Below are 24514 nucleotides of genomic sequence, written 5' to 3' on the forward strand. Positions count from 1 at the left end.
GTACTTCAGGTGCATAAAGGATAGACCTACATGTTCATGAGTGGCCAGTATATACACGGTACTGTGCTAGAATATTCACAAAAACACATGATTCAGTTATGTATAAGCATCCATGCAGGAAACAAAAATTCCTGTTTGGATTTTTTGTTGGATTTTCATTTCATTTTTCCTACGTGGATACTCGCATGCAGTACTGTGTATGTGCGCTTGAATGGATATCATGTTCTTAACACGAGACCTTCATTTTCATGGTTTCTCACAAGGATTCCTGGCCCTCCACACCATCAATCACCCTATGTCTTTTAGCTGTTCAGCATCTGAACACAAAGGAGAATATTTTATTTTTCCCGACTGGTAAATAAAAAATAATAAGAGGCAGCATATTGTAAATGTCAAAGTAAGCTTGACAAAAATATGAAACACATAGCAGCTGTCAGAAAGCAGGAGATTACAGTATGTTGTTCGGTGTGTTGATACATGGACAATTGATCATTTTACAGTTGATATGGTTAAATGTTGCATACGATATACATGTAGTAGATGTTGCCCTGATGTGATATTTTGTCCCTCAAGCTCCCCTTTAGGGAGTGGCCAGAACAGGAGATTTTCTAGGATGCTCTGTTACCACAAGATATTGGTTGTCTGCCTCTACCATATGGTCTCCTTAACACCCTTTTTTGTTAAGTAACCATCAGGCATTCTATGTAATACCACTTAAATGTATTGTAGTCCTTCCACTCCTCATTTCATTCACCGACACATCTTTCATATCACAAAGAAATCACAATGGCTCAATATATTGATGAAAATCATTTTGAATTAAAGTCGGCTGGTCGACTTTTGTACCATCACGGCCAAGTCACTTAAGGCAGGTGTCTGGGATTCACTAGAACACAGGCTCAAGTCAATCCATTGTCTCAAAATTATTTACATCTTGCATATGCTATATCCATCCCACATATACCAGCTGCTGTCCACAAAAAAAGCTAATTTCTGCTGCTACAGTAACAAGCTTTAGCATGCACTCTCCATACCCAAAGTTCTCTTCCAAATGTCAGGGTTGGAGCCCTAATGAAAATATGAGGGTCCCACAGAATATTGATTTAAAACCTTATTAATTACATTAATAAAACTACAGTACAGGTAATTTGTTTTTTTCTAATTTCTAAAGTTAAATTTGAAGGAAGATAAATAAAAGATGTGATTTTGACATTTTTTAATGTCACAACTGAGTAAAAATCTGTATATTCAATAATAACTAATATAATTATATTTTGATAACCCCTGACAAATGACACATCTATAAGACAGAGAGAGCTGTTTTTATTTCCCAATCATACAGAGATGAACAGATTTGCTGGAATTGATGAGCTCTCCTGCTCTCGTTGATCCCAAGACACCAACCAGCTTCGTGAGATCCGAACGCTGGAACAGAACTGTTACTGTGCTAGCCCCGAGATGCTTTTGACGTACCCGAGGATTTTGGTTACCTTCCTGTTTAGAAAAAGTATGAACAATAAGCCATGTATTATGATACAATAAGCACCAATGCAAATGAAATTACATTTAAGATATGGGATGAAAATGTACAAGTCTCTGCTACAGTATTACCACATTTGCTGACATATAAGATATGTCCAATTTAAGAAGATATTTCATGGAAAAATCAATTTTGTTTCATTGTATGTTTATTAAGCGGTATTTACGTGGTTTTGTAGAGGGGGAAACATATGATTGTGTGTGATGTAAAGTATATCTGGATGGTTGTAGACTAAAACTGTGCATCCTATCTGCTGGCAAATACGGTAACCTCTCTCCGTGTTGATTCCTTGTGCATTCAAAACTATCCTTTTCACTCTACAGACCCTCAAAGAACCTTAGCATGTCCCACTAACACCATTTGTACAGATAAATTCTAGATATTTAATTTGCAGCATCTAAATCTTTCAGAGTACTGTATTACAGTACATTGCAACACTCAAATACAAAGTACTAGTACTCTTAGAACCGTTAACGTCAAACAATTCAGTTTGTGCTATAAATGTCAACAAAACCACATCACATACAAAGAACAAATGTGAAAACTCACATTCTTCCATCATGATAAATAATCACTAATTACCCTACATTGCTCAACAGTTTCCATAGTGCTTCAGATAACACAGTAAAACCAATTTCACATATATATATATATATATATTTTTATTATTGTTTCTTCATTGTTAAGATCAAATCCAGAGTATTTTAGCCCATAGTTGGATTTTATTTGCTAGCTTGGAGAAAATTTGTCACATATTCTAAGGATTTCTCTAATCTGTGGTAATTTCTGTTGTGATTCCTTGTTATAATGTCCGTTATCCACCATCCTAAACGGTGTAGATTAAAGTCTCTAAAATTACAGTAGAATCCAGTACAGGATTTTCTAGATAATCATAATGTTTTATTTGAACTGTTCTGTAAATTACTGAACCATTGTATCTGGAAGGGACCTCTGACAAGCCACTGGCTTCCTGCCCTCATCTAGGCCACTGGGGAGAGTAGCCCTTGGGTAAATTCAGGTAAATTAGATCAATAAGGAAATTTGTGTTCTCTATTACTGAGATACAGGAATTTTTGTACATTTATATTCCACTCTTTCTCATATGTGATGTCTATATTTCAAAGTACCATTATAGAAGGTCCCTGTATAGTGACAGAAAAGGTTGGGGACCTCACGTACAAAATAAATCATGCGGACAAACATAACTAGGTGATGCTTGTGCACTTAAACCATCTGAAGAAGAAGTTCCAGGGCACATTTTAAAAGTTTATAAAATTTTTGGAGTTTAGTTTTATTCAATGTTGTAGATACTAGCATTTTCTTTTTATGTAGTGGCCAACAGATAGTGACTTTACTCGTAATCATTCAAAAGTGACAGTTCAGAAAATTCAGCGAAACCTAAAAAGTATCCTCTCGGAAGATTGCTAATAGCAAAGTGTAATGTGAGGGCCAGAACAGAACTGTGCAGAACAACAGATGAGAGGGTGAACTTTAGAAACAGCTGGGTCACCTAAGAAACAGCTGGGCCACCTAAGAAATAGCTTGGTCACCTAAGAAACAGCTGGGTCACCTAAGAAACAGCTGGGTCACCTAAGAAATAGCTGGGTCACCTAAGAAATAGCTGGGTCACCTAAGAAACAGCTTGGTCACCTAAGAAACAGCTGGGTCACCTAAGAAACAGCTGGGTCACCTAAGAAATAGCTGGGTCACCTAAGAAACAGCTGGGTCATCTCAGAAACAGCTGGGTCATCTGAGAACCAGCTGGGTCACCTAAGAAACAGCTGGGTCACCTAAGAAACAGCTGGGTCACCTAAGAAACAGCTGTGTCACCGAAGAAACAGCTGGGTCACCTAAGAAACAGCTGGGTCACCTAAGAAACAGCTTGGTCACCTAAGAAACAGCTGGGTCACCTAAGAAACAGCTGGGTCACCTACGAAACAGCTGGGTCACCTAAGAAACAACTGGGTCACCTAAGAAACAACTGGGACACCTAAGAAACAACTGGGACACCTAAGAAACAACTGGGGTCACCTAAGAAACAACTGGGGTCACCTAAGAAACAGCTGGGTCACCTAAGAAACAGCTGGGTCACCAGAGAAGCAAACATGTAGAGAGCAAGGATGATGAAAAAAGCCAAAATGTAGAGTTGTCATATTTGGTTAAAACTTTTAATCTAAAGTCATAACAAAATAACATATGAATAAGCCTAAAGTTTCACTAAAAGAGAGAATAGTAAATAGAATATCATGAAATATCTTACCACCATGAGATTGCAAATCTCGGAGAAGAAGTGCGGGTAGGATGGTACATCATAGAATATAATGTGTCTAACTCCTTTAATCCGATAACGTCGGTAGAAGTGAAATCTTTCGGTGTACAGCAGAAAATTACGTTTTCCATCAAAGAACAGGCTGCGCGCTTTGGCAACTTTGCTGTTTTGCTGAAAATGAGAAATGATAATACAATATTTTATATGGTTATCAAGCATTCTTTTTTTCAATTTGTATTAACATAAAATTCTACATATACTTTGGAAAATATAATTTAGTGTTGTTAACATAGATGTTACTTTACACCACTCCAGACCGACAACCAGAGCGCAACTCCATAGTCTCCTGAGACTGATGGATGCCTGCTACTAAGTCATAGTCTCCTATTTCTCACTTTTGTTAGGTACATTTATTGAGCAAAACCTAAACTTCACCATCAAACATGATGGATGCAGACGAGGAGTCACAATGACGTGGCTGAAATATGTTGACCAAACCACATACTAGAAAGTGAAGGGACCGAAACGTCGTCGCCCCTTCACTTTCTAGTGTGTGGTTTGGTCAAAGATGATGGATATCCACCAAGGGGAACTTTGAAGTCAGTCCTCTAATATTTCTATACCTCTTGGTTTGCCATACCTGGTTACCTGGTTGATGGGGTTCTGGGAGTTCTTCTACTCCCCAAGCCCGGCCCGAGGCCAGGCTCGACTTGTGAGAGTTTGGTCCACTAGGCTGTTGCTTGGAGCGGCCCGCAGGCCCACATACCCACCACAGCCCGGTTGGTCCGGCATTCCTTGGAGGAATAAATCTAGTTTCCTCTTGAAAATGTCCACGGTTGTTCCGGCAATATTTCTTATGCTTGCTGGGAGGACGTTGAACAACCGCGGACCTCTGATGTTTATACAGTGTTCTCTGATTGTGCCTATGGCACCTCTGCTCTTCATTGGTTCTATTCTACATTTTCTTCCATGTCGTTCACTCCAGTACGTTGTTATTTTACTGTGTAGATTTGGTACTTGGCCCTCCAGTATCTTCCAGGTGTATATTATTTGATATCTCTCTCGTCTTCTTTCTAGTGAGTACATTTGGAGGGCTTTGAGACGATCCCAATAATTTAGGTGCTTTATTGCGTCTATGCGTGCCGTATATGTTCTCTGTATTCCCTCTATTTCAGCAATCTCTCCTGCTTTGAAGGGGGAAGTGAGTACTGAGCAGTACTCAAGACAGGACAACACAAGTGCCTTGAAGAGTACAACCATTGTGATGGGATCCCTGGATTTGAAAGTTCTCGTAATCCATCCTATCATTTTTCTGGCTGTCGCAATATTTGCTTGGTTATGCTCCTTAAACGTTAGGTCGTCCGACATTATTATTCCCAAATCCTTTACATGCTGTTTTCCTACTATGGGTACATTTGATTGTGTTTTGTACTCTGTATTATGTTTAAGGTCCTCATTTTTACCGTACCTGAGTACCTGGAATTTATCACTGTTAAACATCATGTTATTTTCTGATGCCCAGTCGAAAACTTTATTAATATCAGCTTGAAGTTTTTCAATGTCCTCAGCCGAGGTAATTTTCATACTGATTTTTGTGTCATCTGCAAAGGATGATACGAAGCTGTGACTTGTATTTTTGTCTATATCTGATATGAGAATAAGGAAAAGCAGTGGTGCAAGGACTGTACCCTGAGGTACAGAGCTTTTCACTGCACTTGGACTAGATTTTATATGGTTGACCGTTACTCGCTGAGTCCTGTTTGACAGAAAACTGAGTATCCAGCGTCCTACTTTACCGGTTATTCCCATTGACTTCATTTTGTGTGCTATCACGCCATGGTCACATTTATCGAAGGCCTTTGCGAAGTCCGTGTATATCACATCAGCATTCTGTTTCTCTTCTAATGCCTCAGTGACTTTGTCGTAGTGCTCAAGTAGCTGTGAGAGGCACGATCTTCCCGCTCGAAATCCATGTTGGCCTGGGTTATGAAGGTCATTGGTCTCCATGAAATTGGTGACCTGACTCCTAATCACTCTCTCAAATACTTTTATGATGTGCGATGTTAGTGCAACTGGTCTATAATTTTTTGCCAATGCTTTGCTCCCTCCCTTGTGTAGAGGGGCTATGTCTGCTACTTTAAGTGCATCTGGTATCTCCCCCGTGTCCAAGCTCTTCCTCCACACTATACTGAGTGCCTGTGCTACCGGCACTTTGCATTTCTTTATAAATATTGAATTCCATGAGTCTGGACCTGGGGCCGAGTGCATGGGCATGTTTTCAATTTCTTTTTCAAAATTTAGTGCGCTCGTGTTTATATCAGTTATATTTACCGGGGTTTGAATATCCCGCATAAAGAAAATGTCTGGATCTTCCACCTTCATGTTGTTTATTGGAGTGCTAAACATGTCCTCATACTGCTTTTTTAGGATTTCACTAATTTCTTTGTCATCCTCCGTGTATGAACCTTCACTTGTACGAATAGGTCCAATACTGGCAGTGGTTTTTGCTTTTGATTTCGCATATGAGAAGAAATATTTTGGATTTTTCTTTATTTCCTGAATTGCTTTCTGTTCTAACTGCCTTTCTTCAGTTTCATATGAGTGTTTCAATTTCCGCTCGATTTCCTCAATCTCCCTATTTAAATTATTCCTTCTTTGACGGGAAATTCGTGTCTGCATAAGCAGTTCCGTTATTTTTTTCCTGCGTTTATAGTGTCGTCTGCGTTCTCTTTCTACGTTAGATCTCTTTCTGGCTTTCCTCAAAGGAACATGTTTCAGACAGACTTGATACGCTTCTGAAGTAAGTTTTTCTATTCCTTCTGTAGGACTTGTATTATTTAGAACAGTTCCCCATGGAATGTTTGTAAGTTCCCTGTTTATTATCTCCCAGTCTATCCTTTTATTATTAAAATTGAATTTACTGAATAGCCCCTCTCGCTTTATCAACGTTTTAGGTCTATTCTGAGTATTGATGGTCGTTTGCATTTCAATGAGTTTGTGATCTGAGTATGTGGTATCTGATATCGTAATGTCTCTGATAATGTCTTCATTGTTCGTAAAGACCAGATCTAGAATATTTTCATTTCTCGTTGGCTCCGATATCTGCTGATTGAGTGAAAATTTGTCACAGAATCTAAGTAGTTCTCTAATCTGTGGTTGGTTAGGTCCTGATAGATTTCCTGGTATAATATTATTGTTTGCTATTTTCCACCTGAGACTAGGCAAGTTGAAGTCACCTAGGAAAATAATATCAGGTATCGGGTTCTCCAAATTATTAAGGCTATTCTCTATTTTGCTTATCTGTTCTGTGAATTCCTCAGCCGTTGCATCTGGCGGTTTGTATATTAGTATAATCACTAAATTTATTTTCTCTATTTTTAATCCCAGTACCTCTACCACCTCATTTGTAACGTTTAGGAGCTCCGAGCATACAAGGTCTTCCCTAATATACAGACCCACTCCTCCATGTGACCTAATTTTCCTATCACACCTGTATAGGTTATATCCTGGAATCCAGATCTCACTGTCCAACAATTCCCCTGCATGGGTTTCTGTGAAAGCTCCAAATACTGCATTTGACTCCGTGAGGAGGCCATTTATGAACTGTACTTTGTTGTTTGTTCTTGTTTTCAGTCCTTGTATGTTGGCAAAGATGAATGAGGTTACTCTATTAGTGATAGTTTGAATGGGAGACTTTTTCGGCACGTCCATTAATCGTGGACATAATGAGTTTGTTCTGACCAGTACTGATTGTTGTAGGGCAGTTTTCTGTCGTAGTTGTAGTTCCCTTTCGGTGGGTAATTGTATCTGTAATTCTGGAATGCCAGTGGATCTGGCATCCAGTTCCATACACTCTCCATGCTGCTCCTTTTGAATTCTCTGCCGGTCTGGTATAAAAAATTTATAGAATTTCCTCCAAATTCATTATCCTGCTTGCCACTCTTTATGTAGCGTTCCGTGCCTTTCACGTGAAAGTGTGGGCAGCTAAGGCCATAGCATTTTCTGTCCTCCAGTGAGGTTTGGCACATGTCAGGATGGAAAAACCTACATATTGATCCAAATCGACACTCACCTTTCCTAAGCATATTTAAACATTTTTTGGGATGTTGGTAACTGCATTCTAATCCTCTCCAAATTCATTATCCTGCTTGCCACTCTTTATGTAGCGTTCCGTGCCTTTCACGTGAAAGTGTGGGCAGCTAAGGCCATAGCATTTTCTGTCCTCCAGTGAGGTTTGGCACATGTCAGGATGGAAAAACCTACATATTGATCCAAATCGACACTCACCTTTCCTAAGCATATTTAAACATTTTTTGGGATGTTGGTAACTGCATTCTAATCCTTTCTTATTACCAGCATATCTATGTCTGCATATGCCCTTTGCATAAAATTTGCATAAGTCTGTCCTTCTGTTCTGAATTGCTCTATCGAGAACCGTCGTGGTGTCTGTACCTATCGAGCTGTCAGGTACACTTTCTAGTTTAATGTCATCTACATCCAGGCCTACTGAGTCAGAGTTTGCAACTTCCTGAGTTTCAGCCTCAGTTTCATCCCTGACTATAGCCTCCGCCCCTTGTATATTAGAATTGTTGTTCCTTTCCCACTCCTTCTGGATGGCTGGTAGGCTTCCAATGAATGATGTTTTCCGTTCATGCGTCATGTTATCTAGAAGGTTTTTTAGGATATTCCAAGCTGGCAGGTCATTTTTACACACCCAGAGCAAGTGGCCATCTCTCAGTGCCGTAGTGTTACTCACTCCTGTACAAGCCGAATGGAATCTAGTCTTACAGATATAACATTCAATTCCCGTTACCTTCGTCTTTAAGAAGTTGTTACAGTGGCCACAAATTTGTTTATTTACTCCCATATTGCCTTGTTTTGTTGTATATATCTATATATTTATAATATTATATGTATATTGTATATTTGTAACAATATATATGTATATATATTTATATGTTTAATATTATAATATTATATGTATATCGTATATTTGTAATATTATGTGTGTTATTTTGTTCAAACTTTATGGCAGGTACTTAGCGTAGGTAGCGAGGCTGGTCCCCCGGTCGGTACAGGTGCAAATGAGCAAAACTAATGAACACTTAACTTAAATACAATCCCAAATTATTTGAAACATGAAATGCTTTGCGTACTTGTGGCTTTATTAAATATAAATACACTGTAACAACTAATTAACCACTGTATCATGTTATGTATATTTTAAAAATAAGATTACAGTATTATTTCAGAGACAGTTTCTTTCTCGTCTCATCACAAATCCTTATCCTGATCCCCTTCCAAGTGCTATATAGTCATAATGGCTTGGCACTTCTCCTGATAGTTCCCTATCCTTTAGAACCATTGTTCATGCACTTGTTTCCCCATACTCTATGAGTGTGTTCACACTCATTTCCCATGCTATATGAGTGTGTTCACACTCATTTCCCATGCTATATGAGTGTGTTCACACTCGTTTCCCATGCTTTATAAGTGTGTTTTCACACTTGTTTCCCATGCTTTATAAGTGTGTTTTCACACTCGTTTCCCATGCTTTATAAGTGTGTTCACACTCGATTCCCATGCTCTATGAGTGCACACTGGTTTCCCATGCTCTATGAGTGCACACTGGTCTCCCATGCTATATAAGTGCACACTGGTTTCCCATGCTCTATGAGTGCACACTGGTTTCCCATGCTCTATGAGTGCACACTGGTTTCCCATGTTCTATGAGTGCACACTCGTTTCCCATGTTCTATGTGTTCGCACATTCCTTTCCCATGCTTTATGAGTGTATTTGTCAAACAAAAGCCTCAACTGTTCCCCATGATGGCTATCCATCAAGAGAACCTATGTAAAAATTAACTTTAATTAATTGAATATTGTCAAGGGAATTAATAACCCCTTTAGGGTTATTAAACCATAAAATTTATTTTTTAGGGTTTAGTCATGTAAAAATACATGACATATCTTATATAATGGAATATATCCTAATTTCTCAAAAAAATCCCTAACAAAATACTAAATGGTCCAGTCTGATACACGATCTCCAGGAAAGCTGTAAATCAGTTTACAAGTTTAGCTTGGCATTATCATACTGTATTGCAACATTTTAAGTAATACTTACTCCAACCATGTATTCATTTATAGTAGCAGCACTGGTGCCTCCATCCTCCTTCAAATACCGCACTAATCGAATGTAATCACAATAGTCAGGAATGTACACCAAGACGTTATGGCGCATGCTTGATCGGAACTGAGGAAGCAACTCTTGCGTAAAGTGCTGGAACCTGCTGTCTGGATCTCTCATTCCTGATATGCGACTGAGGACAAGTTCAGCTTGTACCACAACTTCTTGAACTGAACCATGTTCTACAGGGTTTAATACCTGTAAGAAATACTTTTCGTAATTATAACTTACTATAGAAAGAGCAAGTGCAAAATAATGCATAATACAATATATTGCATATGCTGATGATGAGTTAAAACAACATGACTAAAGATCATTACAGAACATGTTGATGGACAAAAACATCGTCAATTTTTCATTTTCATATTTGTACGTTGCATATGTAACTATAAATAGATATTCATTGACAATCAGTCTATTTTGAGTGATTAGTAGACTAAGAATGAAAGTACAGTACCGTACAAGTCTCTCTCTCCATTACAGACAACCCTCCATTGGATGTCTCTAAATAACAGTTAATATGTTCAGTAAGGTCTCCAACAAATGTATCAAAGTATTGCCTGTATACACAAAGCAGTTGACATGATAAGGGTCCAGGATGGCCAAGATGTCATCACTTTCCTGTTTAATATGTGTGGGGATTTGGGTATTTAAAGTATATGCCACTGGAAGTTATGAATTATTCTGTTTATCTTCGTGCTGGCGAGTGACATTAAAAATTTTGGAAATATTGTATAGTATTTTAAAAATTACAATGTGATGACCTATCATGTCTAGGGTTAACCAGCAAGAAATAAATCCAGTTCTTGAAATAAATTTAACAGTTTTAAGCTGGTAAATTAACTTAAACACCGATTGCTTCCCAAATACCAAATATCGTACTGTATACCTATACAAGCTATCTCCTCATAATTGAGTGGGAGATGAAAGAGGTATAATTGTATTAATTGGCAGATTGCAGGACACCATTCTTAAAATGGTTTAAACTTCAAGAGACCTTGGACACCACATGTGTTGGTAGGGAAAGTTAGGGAGTGAATACAGAGTTTTATGTGGTGGTTTTGTAATCTCCAAACATTTCTCGTAAGGAGGCTGTGTTTTCTGAGAAGTTCTTTCACCTTTTCAAGTGAATAATCTCAGATGTAGGATGATCTTTGATTGCTACATGCACCCTTGCCTGTTGAATGGGTAATATATTGGTCTCGTCGATGCCTGGTTGATGGGGTTCTGGGAGTTCTTCTACTCCCCAAGCCTGGGCTCGGGCCAGGCTTGAATTGTGAGAGTTTGGTCCACCAGGCTGTTGCTTGGAGCGACCCGCAGGCCCACATATCCACCACAGCCCAGTTGGTCTGGCACTCCTTGGAGGAAAGAATCTAGTTTCCTCCTGAAGATGTCCACGGTTGTTCCGGCAATATTTCTTATGCTCGCTGGGAGGGTGTTGAACAACCGCGGACCTCTGATGTTTATACAGTGTTCTCTGATTGTGCCTATGGCACCTCTGCTCTTCACTGGTTTTATTCTGCATTTTCTCCCATATCGTTCACTCCAGTCCTTGATACATGTGAGGTGATATAAGCCACAGGAGCCTGACTTATTGACTGTAGTGCTGGTGCCATAAAGGTGTTGGTGTGTGTCGGGACCATAAAGGTACGGTACTGGTGTTTTGTTACATTCTATCTTGCATTTTTCTTTGTTTTACAGCATTTTCTTTGTTTATAACTATTTACAGTGTCAACCTCAGTTAATACTGTAGCTTCACAAGCTAATAACAATACCTGTGAAATCCTATGGTGACTGAACTTAAACACTGCACAATTTGTTTCCTGCAATAATCTCAAATATTGGAATTCAAAGTACAGTATTCACTTTACCTGCAATCTTCCTGTGAAATTGGTACACTTATTAATGAGCGCCCTGTTATGGTCTACAAGAGTTGCCGAGAAGATGACAGTCTGACGATACAGTTTGGAATGGCCATCCAAAGACCATAAACGCACTCGAGTGAGGTCCGTATCAAGCTTATGAATGTCATGAGGATGGTGATTTATAGTCTCCATCAATACCAGAACATGCTCCCAATTCTGCATCATAAAGACATCCGCCTGTATGGAATGTAAACATTATACAGTACTACATTAAGAATGGAGAAATGGAAAATTATATTTCCTGTTATCATTATATTCATATCTAGTGTATAGAAAATATATTGCAATCTTGCATATGCCTTCACTATTTCATACCTGATCCAAGATAAGAACTTCAATAGAGGTGAGGAAGTCCGCCTCTGCGTCAGTCTTGACCGAGTTGCCCACTACATAGCGTAAGCCAAGAGGTGAAGCTATTATGATGTCAGAGTGGTAAAAATCTGCATACAGCTGAAAATGGTTAAACAATGGTCAATTAAAGTGATCTAAGTACATTATTAAACTTTAGGGTGTACAGAATACATATAACCTATACAAGTGGCAGAATGACAGCTCAAAATATATCCAGGCAGAATACTGTATATACTCATCTAAGAGATACAGGCAGCCCATGATTTGCATGATATTTGAAAATGTGAAATTGGTTGTATACAGATAATCTTATATTGTTACGACATGCACAGATGAATTTTAATGCTGTGCAGATTTAGTATACGAGTTGTTAGATGTTTCGCCGATGTACCACACTTTATCAACTGTGTCAGGCTCCTGCACACTTTTAGAGACCCCTGGAATGAACCACCATGCTTTCTTCATAGCATTGTACCTACAAGATTGAGTTGTGTGGTGTTTGCTTTACACAAGTGTTACAAGAATGTAACCCTTATACAAATGGAAAATTGCTTGTACTCTGTGGCAAACATATGGTCTTACACTAAATAAACAAATAAAAAGTGTAGCTCCATAATTGACTTTCCCTGTACACTTTTAAACTCTGTACAAATGAGTCTTACCTTGAGGGAACTTTTGGTCAGCTTTAACCCAATCTTGAAGTCCTCACTAATGTCACCCTTAAATGTTTCCTGGAAGTCCTCTGGCCTGGCACGTTTGTTGACACTATCTTCCCCCTCTCCAGGGCCAAAGTCTTCTTGAAAACGACTATGATTTTGGACGGCGGTATTCTTGCCTTCAAACAGTAGTGTTATTATCGTTTCCACAAGTCTGAAATATTAAATGATCAATGAAGAGATATTACCTCTTTTAAATTAACACAAAAATAAAGACAAGCAGTTCGAGATTAAAAACGGTATGTCTGAGCCGGCACACATCATGATATGAAGTGGCCGGTGTGAGGACAGGCTGGTATGAGGAGGACAGGCTGGTGTAAGGAGAACAGGTTATTGTGAGGAGGGTAGGCGGGTGTGAGGAAAACAGGCTGCTGTAAGGGATACAGGCTAGTGTTAGGAGTACAGGTTAGTACAAGTAGTACTAGCCTGACTACTTGTACTGGAGGAGGTGGTGTAAGGAAGAAAGGTTGGTGTGAGGACAGGCTGGTGTAAGGTATACAGGCTTGTGTTAGGAGTACAGGCTAGTGCAAGTAGTACAGGCTGCTGTAAGGCATACAGGTTACTATTAGGAGTACAGGTTACTATAAGGAGTACAGGCTGGTGAAAAGAGTACAGGCTGGTGTAAGGGTTACAGGCTGAAGTAAGGAGTACAGGCTGATGTAACGAGTATAGACTGGTGTAAGGAATACAGACTGGTATAAGGAAGACAGGCTGGTGTGAATACAGGTTGGTACAGTATAAGGAGCACAGACTTGCATAAAGAGTTCAGGCTGGTGATGTGAAAGTAGACGAAGGGACTGAGTACGTAATTATCATAAGAAAGAACCAGCCCAAAAGGCTACAAAGTGCCATCTGTCACAGAATATTCAAAAGGCCTTATGTGTTTGGCAAATACAATCATATCTACTATACAATGAATCAACATCTCTCTATATATTAATTTGGTCGAGCAAAGTTACACTGTACACTGTTAGATCTAGTATTAAACAACTTCTGGAAATAGCAATTCCATAGGACTGCACGAGATAAAAAGATAAAAAAAATAATCTTTCAAATCATAAAATATGTAACACTAACAAACACTAGGTATATGAGAAAATCACTGGAGTAGAACGGGGATTGAACCAGCATCCTGGGTAATGCCAGTTGTGCGCTTTAACCCACGGACCATGATATGCTAAAGAGTATGTCACCTGGGGTCTGGCTGGATCTATTAGGGGTCTGGAGGCACCAAGCTGGCAGCTAATCTAAGTTCATGGATTAAGGCATGCATCTCTGGCTAACCAGGACTCTGATTTGATCCCCGTCCTGCTTAATTATTTTGTCATAGCTATATCACGTAATTGTGATTTCCTTGTGTATTGAGTAGGTCATTTAATTTTGTAAAAAAAAAAAAAATACTGTACCTGTAAGCCGAGTGTTTAAATGGTAGAAGAATAAGAACTTTTGGCCTCGCGTATCCTTGGTCACGATACTTATCCGAACATTCGTATCTCTTCTCGGCTTTCGCTTTAGTGATCTTAAGAGTGTGATTAACAATTTTCTTTCTAGTCTTGAGAATGTGATTAATGGCATGGACAGCATAAACAGTTCTCACTTGCTCCCAGTGCTCAAAAGTGGCCTGTGGGAAGTAAAGATCAGAATAGTTCGATAAAATAGTAAGTAGCTCCTTTTGGAAATCTGTAAGGCTTGTTGGGCATTTAGAACTGCCACAGATATTTGCAAATGGTATATTCTTACACAACGCCTTCCTAATGTTACAGTCGTCTAGAATATTTGTAATTTTCTCCGGAGGCTTAGGAATATCTCCAATATTAGGTAAACTGGTCCCATCTTCATCGTCTGCTAACAATAAAAGTTTGGGAGTTTGAATTTCAACATTTGGAACTTCTATCTTAATTCTCCCTAATGTGGGCCACTTTTTAAAAGATGATGTCCAGCTTTTCAAGTTCTTTACTTGTTCTGCTGCAGCTTCACACAAGTTCTTCTCAAAATGATTTGAAAATGTATCTTTTTGACTTTGATTTGACCCTTCCTCCTCCTCCTCCTCCTCCTCTTCCTCCACTTCGGTGTTATCTTGATCATCCTGCAACAAGAAACATTTTTCAATGGCTAGCAAATGCACATACATGTAAGAGAAATTTGGCATCTTTGAACATCTGTTTACACAGCAGCTACTTCACATGCACATAAAAGTCACAATAACAAATTAAGAAATTATTTAAAGCAATTTATCTTTTATTAGCTAAATTCAAATACAATCCACATTGTCTGGCATGACCCTTGTCTTTTAAACACCAATCTCTTTACAGTCAAAGTTTTATATAATAAGTGCACAATACAAAATATATCAGCACCAACCATCACATCTCCTAAACTTTGTGTATCATCGGTAGAAATGCTGTCTTGCTCAGCCTCGCCATCTGTGTTCTCTTCATCTACAGCATCATCATCCCCCTCTTCATCACTCTCCTCAGGTTCAACTGTAATGTTACCATCCTCATCATTGCTATCTTCATTTACTTCAGAACTCTCTTCCTCTTCGAGCGCATCATCTTCCTCATCGCTGTCAATGGCTTTATGGGCAACAGCACTGAAAGTGGCAAGGAGTTGTGACACTGCATCTGTATCACCATTTTCTTCATCACTTGAAGATTCGTCGGCATTTTCCACCTCCACACATTCACTGTCATTTTCCTCACTATCTTTTACCTGTTACAAATAGAAAATTATTATTAGATTTGCCCAAATTTACCCAAAATGGCCTACAATTATAAAAATATAACAAAAATTAAATATTTTCCAACAAAAAATTGACAATCAATGTAGAATTGAATGAACATAATTTTACTTGAATAAATACGCTATAACAAAATATGACGTAAAGTAAAAAATGTGTAATTACCCAAATCATCAAATAATTATGTAAATAATACATATAAATAAAAAAAAATTTATACAAGAGTTCTTATAATCTTGTAAAGCCACTGGCACACATACAATTTCAGGTAGGTCCTTAATCCTAATTTTCCCTGGAATACGACCAGTTAAATCGTTTAACAACCAGGTACTCATTCACTACTGGGTGAACTGAAGCTACAGTAAAGGATTGGCGCCCAGTCAAGCCTCCCCGGCTAGGATACAAATCAAGGCCAAAGCACTCGCAAAGCACTGGGTGAGTGTCTTACCCCTGCGCCACTGGGACAAATATATTTTCCAAACAGTATTCTTAATAATGAATGTAGAAATTGTTTATATAATTGATGCTGGAAATAAACTTTTTTATAATGAAATATGACCAAAATAAAGTTGTAGACTTACCAAACATCACACAAATTGACCTATAATTATGAAAATTCTGCACGCTTTGATTAATTCTGTAATTAACACAGATTTTGTAATAATGCTTAACATTTCATATGGTACTGTATCACAAAGACAGAGATATAAAAATTATTATAAATCCATCATTGTTAATATAAGTTATCAGAGAGAAAGGATGTACACTTTAAGAGCATTTCTTGGGGTCCAGATAATCACCCAAAGTCAATAAGAACTGCATAAGAGGAAATATGATATATTTGCAGAAGATGGGGTCACAATAACGTGGCTTGAAGATAGGAGAACTAAACCACACACCAGAAGACAAGGAGACAACGACATTTCGGTCTGTTCTGGATCATTATCAAGTCAATTGGAGATGAAACGTCGTCGTCTCCTCATCTACCGGTGTGTGGTTTAGTTCTCATATGGCGTACAGTATTTGTTTGCTATATTATTAGTACTGAATGTAGAAAATGAAAAAAAAAATTCTGCTCAGAAATTAACTAATTTTATAATGAAATCTGTTGATAATGTGGCAGGTGATGCTTTGTCGATGGGAGCTGCAATTTCAAACGTATGAGATTGGTCAGTTATCCAGCTGAGCAATGATATGATTAGCTAAACGATAAGATAAAAATATTACCTTCACTCTGACTGGTGAATCAAAAATTGGCAAGAATGTCTGTCGAGGTGAACCAGACCAAAATCCCTAATAACTTTAGCAAGAACACCTAGTTGAATCTTGTATGCGGGATTTCTTCCTACACAGTTTCTAAGAACATTCAAGACAGCCATATAAGAGATACAGCCTGTACATAACGCTTAGTGAACTAGGTCCCTTTAGACTTAAATCAAGAACATCAAACTGCCCCACCTTCCTCCTTTTAACATTTAACTCTTCCTGTTCAATCGGGTGAGCTTCTCCAAATTCTTCATACTGCTTTCTCTTGGGCAGACTCTCAGCTTTCTCTTTCTTTCTCTTAGCCTTATTATAGGAGTTGTGGTGGCGGGTGTAGCCTCCCCTGCCACGTGCCATTGTTTACACTCGGCCTCCCGCTACCGTACGCTCACCAAACACCCTCCTACAAGTTTCCAATTTAATAATGTATCTGCAATTTATTAATTAATTTGAATAATTTACCTGAATTTACCTGGGGCCACTATCTCTCTAATAGGTTCGACCAGGACAGGAAGCCAGCGGCTTGGCAATGGTCCCCCCCCCCATTTATCCTGATGATTTTATCTAGATGGATCTCGAAATGCAAGAGTTGTGGCAATTACGGCTTCGGCGGGTAGGCGGTTCCATGAGTTTATAACCCTATTCATAATAATAACTCTTTTTGTCGGGGGACAGGAAGCCAGGTTATATATACAGCACATGTTAGGCTTACACCGAGGTGTTCCCCCTTTCAGGGTCGAACTACTGACCCTCCCCAGGATGCAACCCCACAACAGGCTGACTAACTCCTGGGAAACTAGTTACTGCTAGGAAGACAAGCATGAGGTGAAAGGAAACGTGCCCAACCAGGTCTGTGTTACCCGGGATTCAAACCCGGAATTCTCAATCGTGAGTCGAGAACGAACCCGACTGTACTACAAGGAACCCTAGTGTGGGTGAAATTGAAATTGAAATAAGTTTATTGAGGTAAAATACACACAAAGGGATGAGGTAGCTCAAGCTATTCTCACCCCGTTCAGTACATCGTGTTAATACATACATATACACACATCACAAGCAATAAACATATTACCAAACATTCTGAGAGATAAACATCTGCATTTCCTAGTGTGGGTGAAGAAGCATCTCCACATATGTCAGTTGCTTAATTTAGAAGCTGTACTTGTGGTCGATCTCGAACCCATTGTTGACATGACGACTTATACTGAATTTTGTAACTAGCTCATCAAGATTGTAACTTGCTTAGCTAAAAGAATTTCTGAATTTCCAGGGACACATTCTAAATATATCAAAAAAGTTTCAAAAACTGTGGGCATTCTTTCTAAGATCAGATATTATGTACCCCGCCCTGCCCTGGTGACTCTCTATTACTCCCTTATCTATCCATATCTCAACTATGGTATTTGTGCTTGGGGCTCTACTACCCAAAATCACTTACGTCCTCTAATTACTCAACACAAAGCTGCTATTAGGACAATATCCAACTCTGGCCCCAGGCATCACTCGGTACCCCTACTCAAATCTTTGAATATGTTAGACATTAAGTCACTGCACATTCTCTCATGTGTATTATACGTATATAAAACGCTAAACTATAATGCCAATCTTGATCTCAAAAGCTTCATAGAAGGTTGTAACAGAACCCATGAGCACCACACCAGAAATAAATACAGTTTTGATATTCCTAGAGTACGACTTAATCAAACTAGAAATGCTCTACAAATCAAGGGGCCCAGAATGTGGAATGACCTTCCCAACCATGTTAAAGACTGTACCTCTCTCAACCAGTTTAAGATAAAAACGAAGCTATACCTAATAAATTCCCTGTAACCTACCTTACCCTTCTATTGTCAACCAATGTCTGTTTTTTCTTTAAAGAGCGCTGTTTGTCGACATAATTGTATTTGTGCTGCTTTTTCAGCTGTTTTCATTTCTTGTTTTCATTCTACTCATTATGCTCAATTAGTATTAAGCTTGTCAACTGTAGCCTCTGTTTAACGCAACAGTAAAATGTGTACTTGGATGAAAAAACGATTCTTCGCGGCAGGGGATCGTATTCCAGGGACCATAGGATTAAGGACTTGCCCGAAACGCTACGCGTACTAGTGGCTCTACAACTCTTGTATATATCTCAAAAAAAAAAAAAAAAAAAAAAAAAAAAAAAAAAAAAAAAAAAAAAATTAAGTTTATCATGCCCGAAACGCTTTGCGTAATAGTGGCTTTAGGCATTGTATGTACTAGCTCTACCTATAAGTCAACCAATCTTTGTAAAAATTTATTGTATGTATGTACCTTACCTAAATAAACATTTTATTTTATTTTATTTTATTTTAATTGTGGGGTTCAGTCCCTGAGCCCATTATGTGCCTCTGTAACCCTTTCCACTATCGCCCACAAGATGGGTATGGGGTGCATGAGGCTGTTGGCCCTTGTGTGTGTTCCATGTGGTCTCTGTTCACCCAGCTGTGAATGGGTTGTTAAACAAAGTTGTTAAATAATGTAATTAACCATTTGGCGGGTCGTATTCCGGGGAAAAAAATAGGATTAAGGACCTGCCGGAAACGCTATGTGCCAGTGGCTTTACAAGAATATATAAAATGTTACAGCAGAAATTGAAACAGAACAACGAGGACTTAGACAGCTGTTACTGGTTGCTTCCTGGGTGTGTGTCAGAGAGAAATATATATATTTGTAGTAGACATAATACAGGAAAAATAAATTGGTTAGAATGGCGGGGTTCAAGAGCTAATAGCTCGATTCTGCAGATACAAATAGTAAATACACTCTGGCTTGGGATCCCTCCAGTGGGGTTCAAAACCACCGTTGTGACCAGTCTTACCTGGGACGCGGTCGGGTCAAGATACCTGCTCCGCACCTTCCCCCCCCCCCTCCCCCCATGCTGGGTACTGAGATGGAGACTCAGTCACCAGAAGACATGGCTACTTCTCACGGCGTTATTAACATGGACTCTGAAAGCAGCCAGTCAGACGAGGAGGGCGTGTTTCAAGAAGTTCTGACAAGGAATAAGAAGAAACGAAGAAGACAGGAGGCAAGGCGTAGTGTGGACAGTAATACACTTAACGGAAACGATAAAAGAATGAAGAACGACGCCGAGACTGATGCAGACAAACGGACGGAACGATGTCAGGAAGGTGAGGATCAGCGGAGATGGAGGCTTCTCTTCCCTGCCTCATGCACGCTGGCCTATCATCAGAAGCTGCTGTGGACCGTCAAACTCGGAAGAGAACACCGCAAGTTCGAGCCCCTGCTGAAGGAAGGTGTAAACAGACCTTACTTAACGGTAGGTTCTATGGAGGCAGTGGAGTATCTTACCCAGCAAGGATACGATGGAATTCTTATGGAAATACCGGAGGGGAACGAGAAGCTGACGAAGGTAATTATCTATAAATACCCTCAGATTCTGGACCCCGAGTTTATACTCGACGACCAACGATTTGTGTGGGCCAAGCGTCACCTTATTAAAGGTGAAGCTAGGAGTCAGGTGGTGGCTCTAGTGAGAGGTGACGTACCCGAAAAAGTGTTCATCACCGGGGCTGGCTACAGGCATGTAGCAAAGTATGTGGAAGAGCCCATAATATGCCTGAAATGCTGCAGATGGGGGCATAAATCCTGGAGATGTCAAAATGATCCACGATGTCGTTTCTGCGGAAAGTCTCACCTCTCTACTGTGTGTAGAAACAGACTGAATCTGGGTGAGAAAATAGTTCCCAGATGCTGCAACTGTGGAGGTGTTCACAATGCGAGCTCGGCTGTGTGTAGCAAGAGGCCGAGTATGGCTGTTCTCCGGCCGGTGAATGTTACAGAGCAAGCAAGAGCTCTTACCCAGACACCGGGAGCACAGCAAAACAGTCTGCCCCAAACAGTGCCAGTGAACCGGACGAATGCGTGGGTAAAGGAGTCACCTTTACTTAGGCAGGCTCCAGCAACAAGCAGCCACGCCACCACTCAGGACTCCGGCAGTGACAGTGTAACGGTGAGTGAAGTGGCTACTGTGGCTCAGAGAGAGGGTCATAATAATATGGTCAAGGAAGTGTGGGCTGAACTTAAAAAAGTTGGTGAGTTCCTCCAAAATCTGGGGCAGAGAATCGAGTCCATCGAGGCTAAATTAAACGTTCAGGAGGTCAAGGAAAATCACAAAACGGTGAAGGATAATCAGGATATAGTGGTTGAGGACAAAGATGAAATATTGAGTGATGAAATGAAGGAAAGTGAAGTGTGTGTGAATGATGGTAGTCGTAGTGAAAGGAAGAACCCTATAATTACACATAAAATGAAGGAATCATTTGGGCCAATAATGGACATCTCAGGGCTGAAAAAATCTCTTGAGAATCGCAATGTCGCTTTTACTGGTGAACTTGGGAGGAGGTGGGAGATGTTATACAAGGTATGGCTATCATTTAGTGAACTTATTGGGGATGACTTAGGCAATGAATTGATTAATAATGGATCACCCTAGACTGAAAGTGTTGTCATGGAATGTTAATGGTTTGAGAAACAGGGTTACAGATGTTCATTGTTATGTGATGGGAAATGATATTGATGTTGTAGCTCTCCAGGAGACAGGGGATAGGAATGAAGGATTATTGAAATTAAATGGCTATAAAGGGTTTCACCTCTTCGCCGCAAATAACATCAGAGGCACGTCGATTTATGTTAAGAACTCCATACCAGCAGAGTTAGTAGAACCGCCATCAAAAACGCAAGGTATAGAGAGTGTTTGTGTTAAATTATCATTAAGGGAAGGGGAATTTATTGTAGTTAATTTGTATGTATCCAGGAACTGCTTCGACGCTAACTATTTACCTGACTGCATTTATACTAATCCTTCACTGGTCATTGGGGACCTTAATGCTCGGCACACAAGCCTTGGGACAGTGGGTAGTATTAATGCTAATGGGGTCAAGTGGTTACAGTTTCTACAAGATCATCCAGATACCTGTCTATTGGGAAACAATGAACCAACTCACATCAAGGGAGGACGGCTTGACTATGCCTGCGTTTTAAACTCTCAGGGGATTATGGGGGAGGCTCGGGTTGTTCGGGAACTACTTAGTGACCACTTTGCCTTGAACGTTGAATTACCACTGGGGAAAAAACAAGTCCACTTTCAAAGGAAAAGGCTAAATATTAAGAAAGATATGAAAAATTATTTTATTCAAAATATGGGAGATTGGTATCAACATTACACGCCGCTCTGCGTTGATAGTTTTTACGAGGACATGGTCGTGAACATAGAGAAATTAGTACAGAGGGAAAATAACGGGGGCAGGGGAAGCAAGACGCACGGACCTAAGAAATTTAAATATTCCAATGATCAGCAAGTCAAGGGATGGGAGAGAATGCTACGGGGTGCGCATAAAGCATGGTTAAAAAATGGAAGGAGGGATGAAGAGAAAAATACAATGTTGGAAGTGGCTAGGGAATGCAGTCAGGTGAGGAAGGAGGCGCGGGACAGATACTGGCAAGACTTTGCTCAGGCCATTGGTAATACTAAGAACCTTAAAGACATATGGAGAGCAGTAAATAAAGTCAGGGGTTGTAAGACTAAATTCATTGCTCACTCAGATCCAGGGAAAGTTGCTAATGAGTTAGTAGATAAATGGGCAAGTGCTGCTGGTATGGAGTCCTTACCTGCAGACACGAGAGTCACCATTGAGTCATGGGAAAATATTAGAAATGGAGTAACTTTATGTGCCTTAAATACAAGATCTATAGCATGCACTGAGATAACCCACGATGAGCTACTGGATGCTATAAAAAGTGGCAGCTCCACTGCTCCGGGAAAAGATGGAGTAACGTATGACATACTTAATTATTTAGCCGGTATGAAACCTAATCCCTTACTTGATTTGTTTAATATGAGTTATAGAGAGGGAAAGTTACCAAGAAAATGGAAAGAGGCTGTCATCATTCCTATCCCTAAGTCAAACGGAGGCTACAGACCTGTCTCCTTAATATCCTGCTTTTGTAAAATGATGGAAAGGATTTTGTTAAATAGGCTACTCTACCTTGTAGGTGATAACATGTCCAATAATCTCTTTGGTTTTATCAAAGGCAAAAGTACTGCGGATTGTCTCTTAAAGTGTTTGTCTAATGTGGATGACAATTGTAGAGTTTTTGTTGATCTACAAGGAGCGTTTGATAAAGCCAATGGGGAAGTAATCTTATACGAATTAGCCAATCTGGGAATAACAGGGAGATTGCTACACTGGATAAGGGATTACCTGCAAGGCAGAAAAGGTCAGGTGTATTACCAGGGATACATGTCTGAGGAACGGAGGTTTCAGTTAGGTACCCCACAAGGGGGAGTATTAAGTCCCACCTTATTCAATGTATTAATGAACAGATTAGCATCAGAGATGTATCCTCCAGGGGTCACGACGATCATATATGCTGATGACATTCTTATACAAGGCACTTCTGGGAACAAAATTCAAGATGCTCTTAACATACTTGGTACAACCTGTCACAAGTTAGGCTTAGTTATAAATGCAGATAAAACCAAATACGAGTATAGGAAACGAAGAAATATAACACTTACTCTAAATGGTGTGGAACTGAGCCGTGTACAGAAGTACAAGTATCTGGGCATGTATGTTGGATACACATGTGAGAGTAAAAATGCTGAAATAAATCATATCAGCACCTTATGTAAAGCCCGTCTGCATCCTCTAAAAGCACTGGCTTTTTCTGGTAAAGGTGTTGGGGTACCTATCTTGCGGATGTTATACATAAGCACTGTTCGATCCCTGATAGACTACGCAGCACCCGTATTGTCTTACACAGGCCAAGGCAGAATTCAAAAAATAGAGCTGATACAGAACGAGGCTATGAGGATTATTCTTGGATGTCAAAGAAATGCAATGATTGAAATAATGAGAATGGAATTAAATTTACAGAGTGTGTGTGATAGAGTCCGTGACATTAACACTAGAGTATCTATTCGTTTCATGCGGAGAAAAGGAGGGGATAAGCTGTTTGAGAGCGTTCAGACCTGCTTGAGTGACGTACACACTTCCAGGAAACTGAGGGAGACTCGCTATACGAGAGGATTAGCTCATGACCTCAGGGAATACGACGTACTTGACTGCTGTAAACCCTCTCGAAAGTGTAATATGTCTGCTCCCTGGAAAGTACAGAAAATAGACGTCGAAATTGTACCCCTCAAGGTGAAAAAGATTCATCATGAACCGGGACAATTACGGTGTTTGTATGGAAGCATGATATCTCGGTTACCAAGAGGCAACAGTTTACATGTATATTGCGACGGGTCGGTGGCGGAGGATGGCAGGGCAGGGTGTGGTGTCCTAATAAGGGATTATACGGAGTTTGGGACTGTGGACAGGATAATTGAACTCCGGCTTAGTAATTATATATCATCCACACAAGCTGAACTGCAGGCCATTCTGGCGTGTTTGGAGGAAGTACGTCATGACGACAAAAATGTTTTTGTATTTGTCGATAGCCGAGGAGCACTGGAGTCCTTAAACAGTAGAAAC

The 24514-nt window shown here is 39.7% G+C and overlaps 1 protein-coding gene across 1 annotated transcript; it reads right to left on the bottom strand.

The window, feature by feature from the left end:
• Positions 1 to 1204: 1204 nt before the first annotated feature.
• On the bottom strand, positions 1205 to 17380 carry LOC123758440 (U3 small nucleolar RNA-associated protein 25 homolog). Its single transcript, XM_045742861.2, has 9 exons — positions 17190 to 17380; positions 15353 to 15703; positions 14398 to 15077; positions 12938 to 13145; positions 12240 to 12374; positions 11871 to 12101; positions 9937 to 10197; positions 3801 to 3980; positions 1205 to 1494 (listed from the first exon to the last, which is right to left on the bottom strand). Exons 1-9 carry the CDS (start codon positions 17349 to 17351, stop codon positions 1324 to 1326), a joined length of 2379 nt encoding a protein of 792 aa, XP_045598817.1. The 5' UTR covers positions 17352 to 17380; the 3' UTR covers positions 1205 to 1323.
• Between the last annotated feature and the right edge of the window lie 7134 nt (positions 17381 to 24514).

This window comes from Procambarus clarkii, chromosome 11 (assembly GCF_040958095.1).
Source record: "Procambarus clarkii isolate CNS0578487 chromosome 11, FALCON_Pclarkii_2.0, whole genome shotgun sequence".
NCBI classification, from domain to species: domain Eukaryota; kingdom Metazoa; phylum Arthropoda; class Malacostraca; order Decapoda; family Cambaridae; genus Procambarus; species Procambarus clarkii.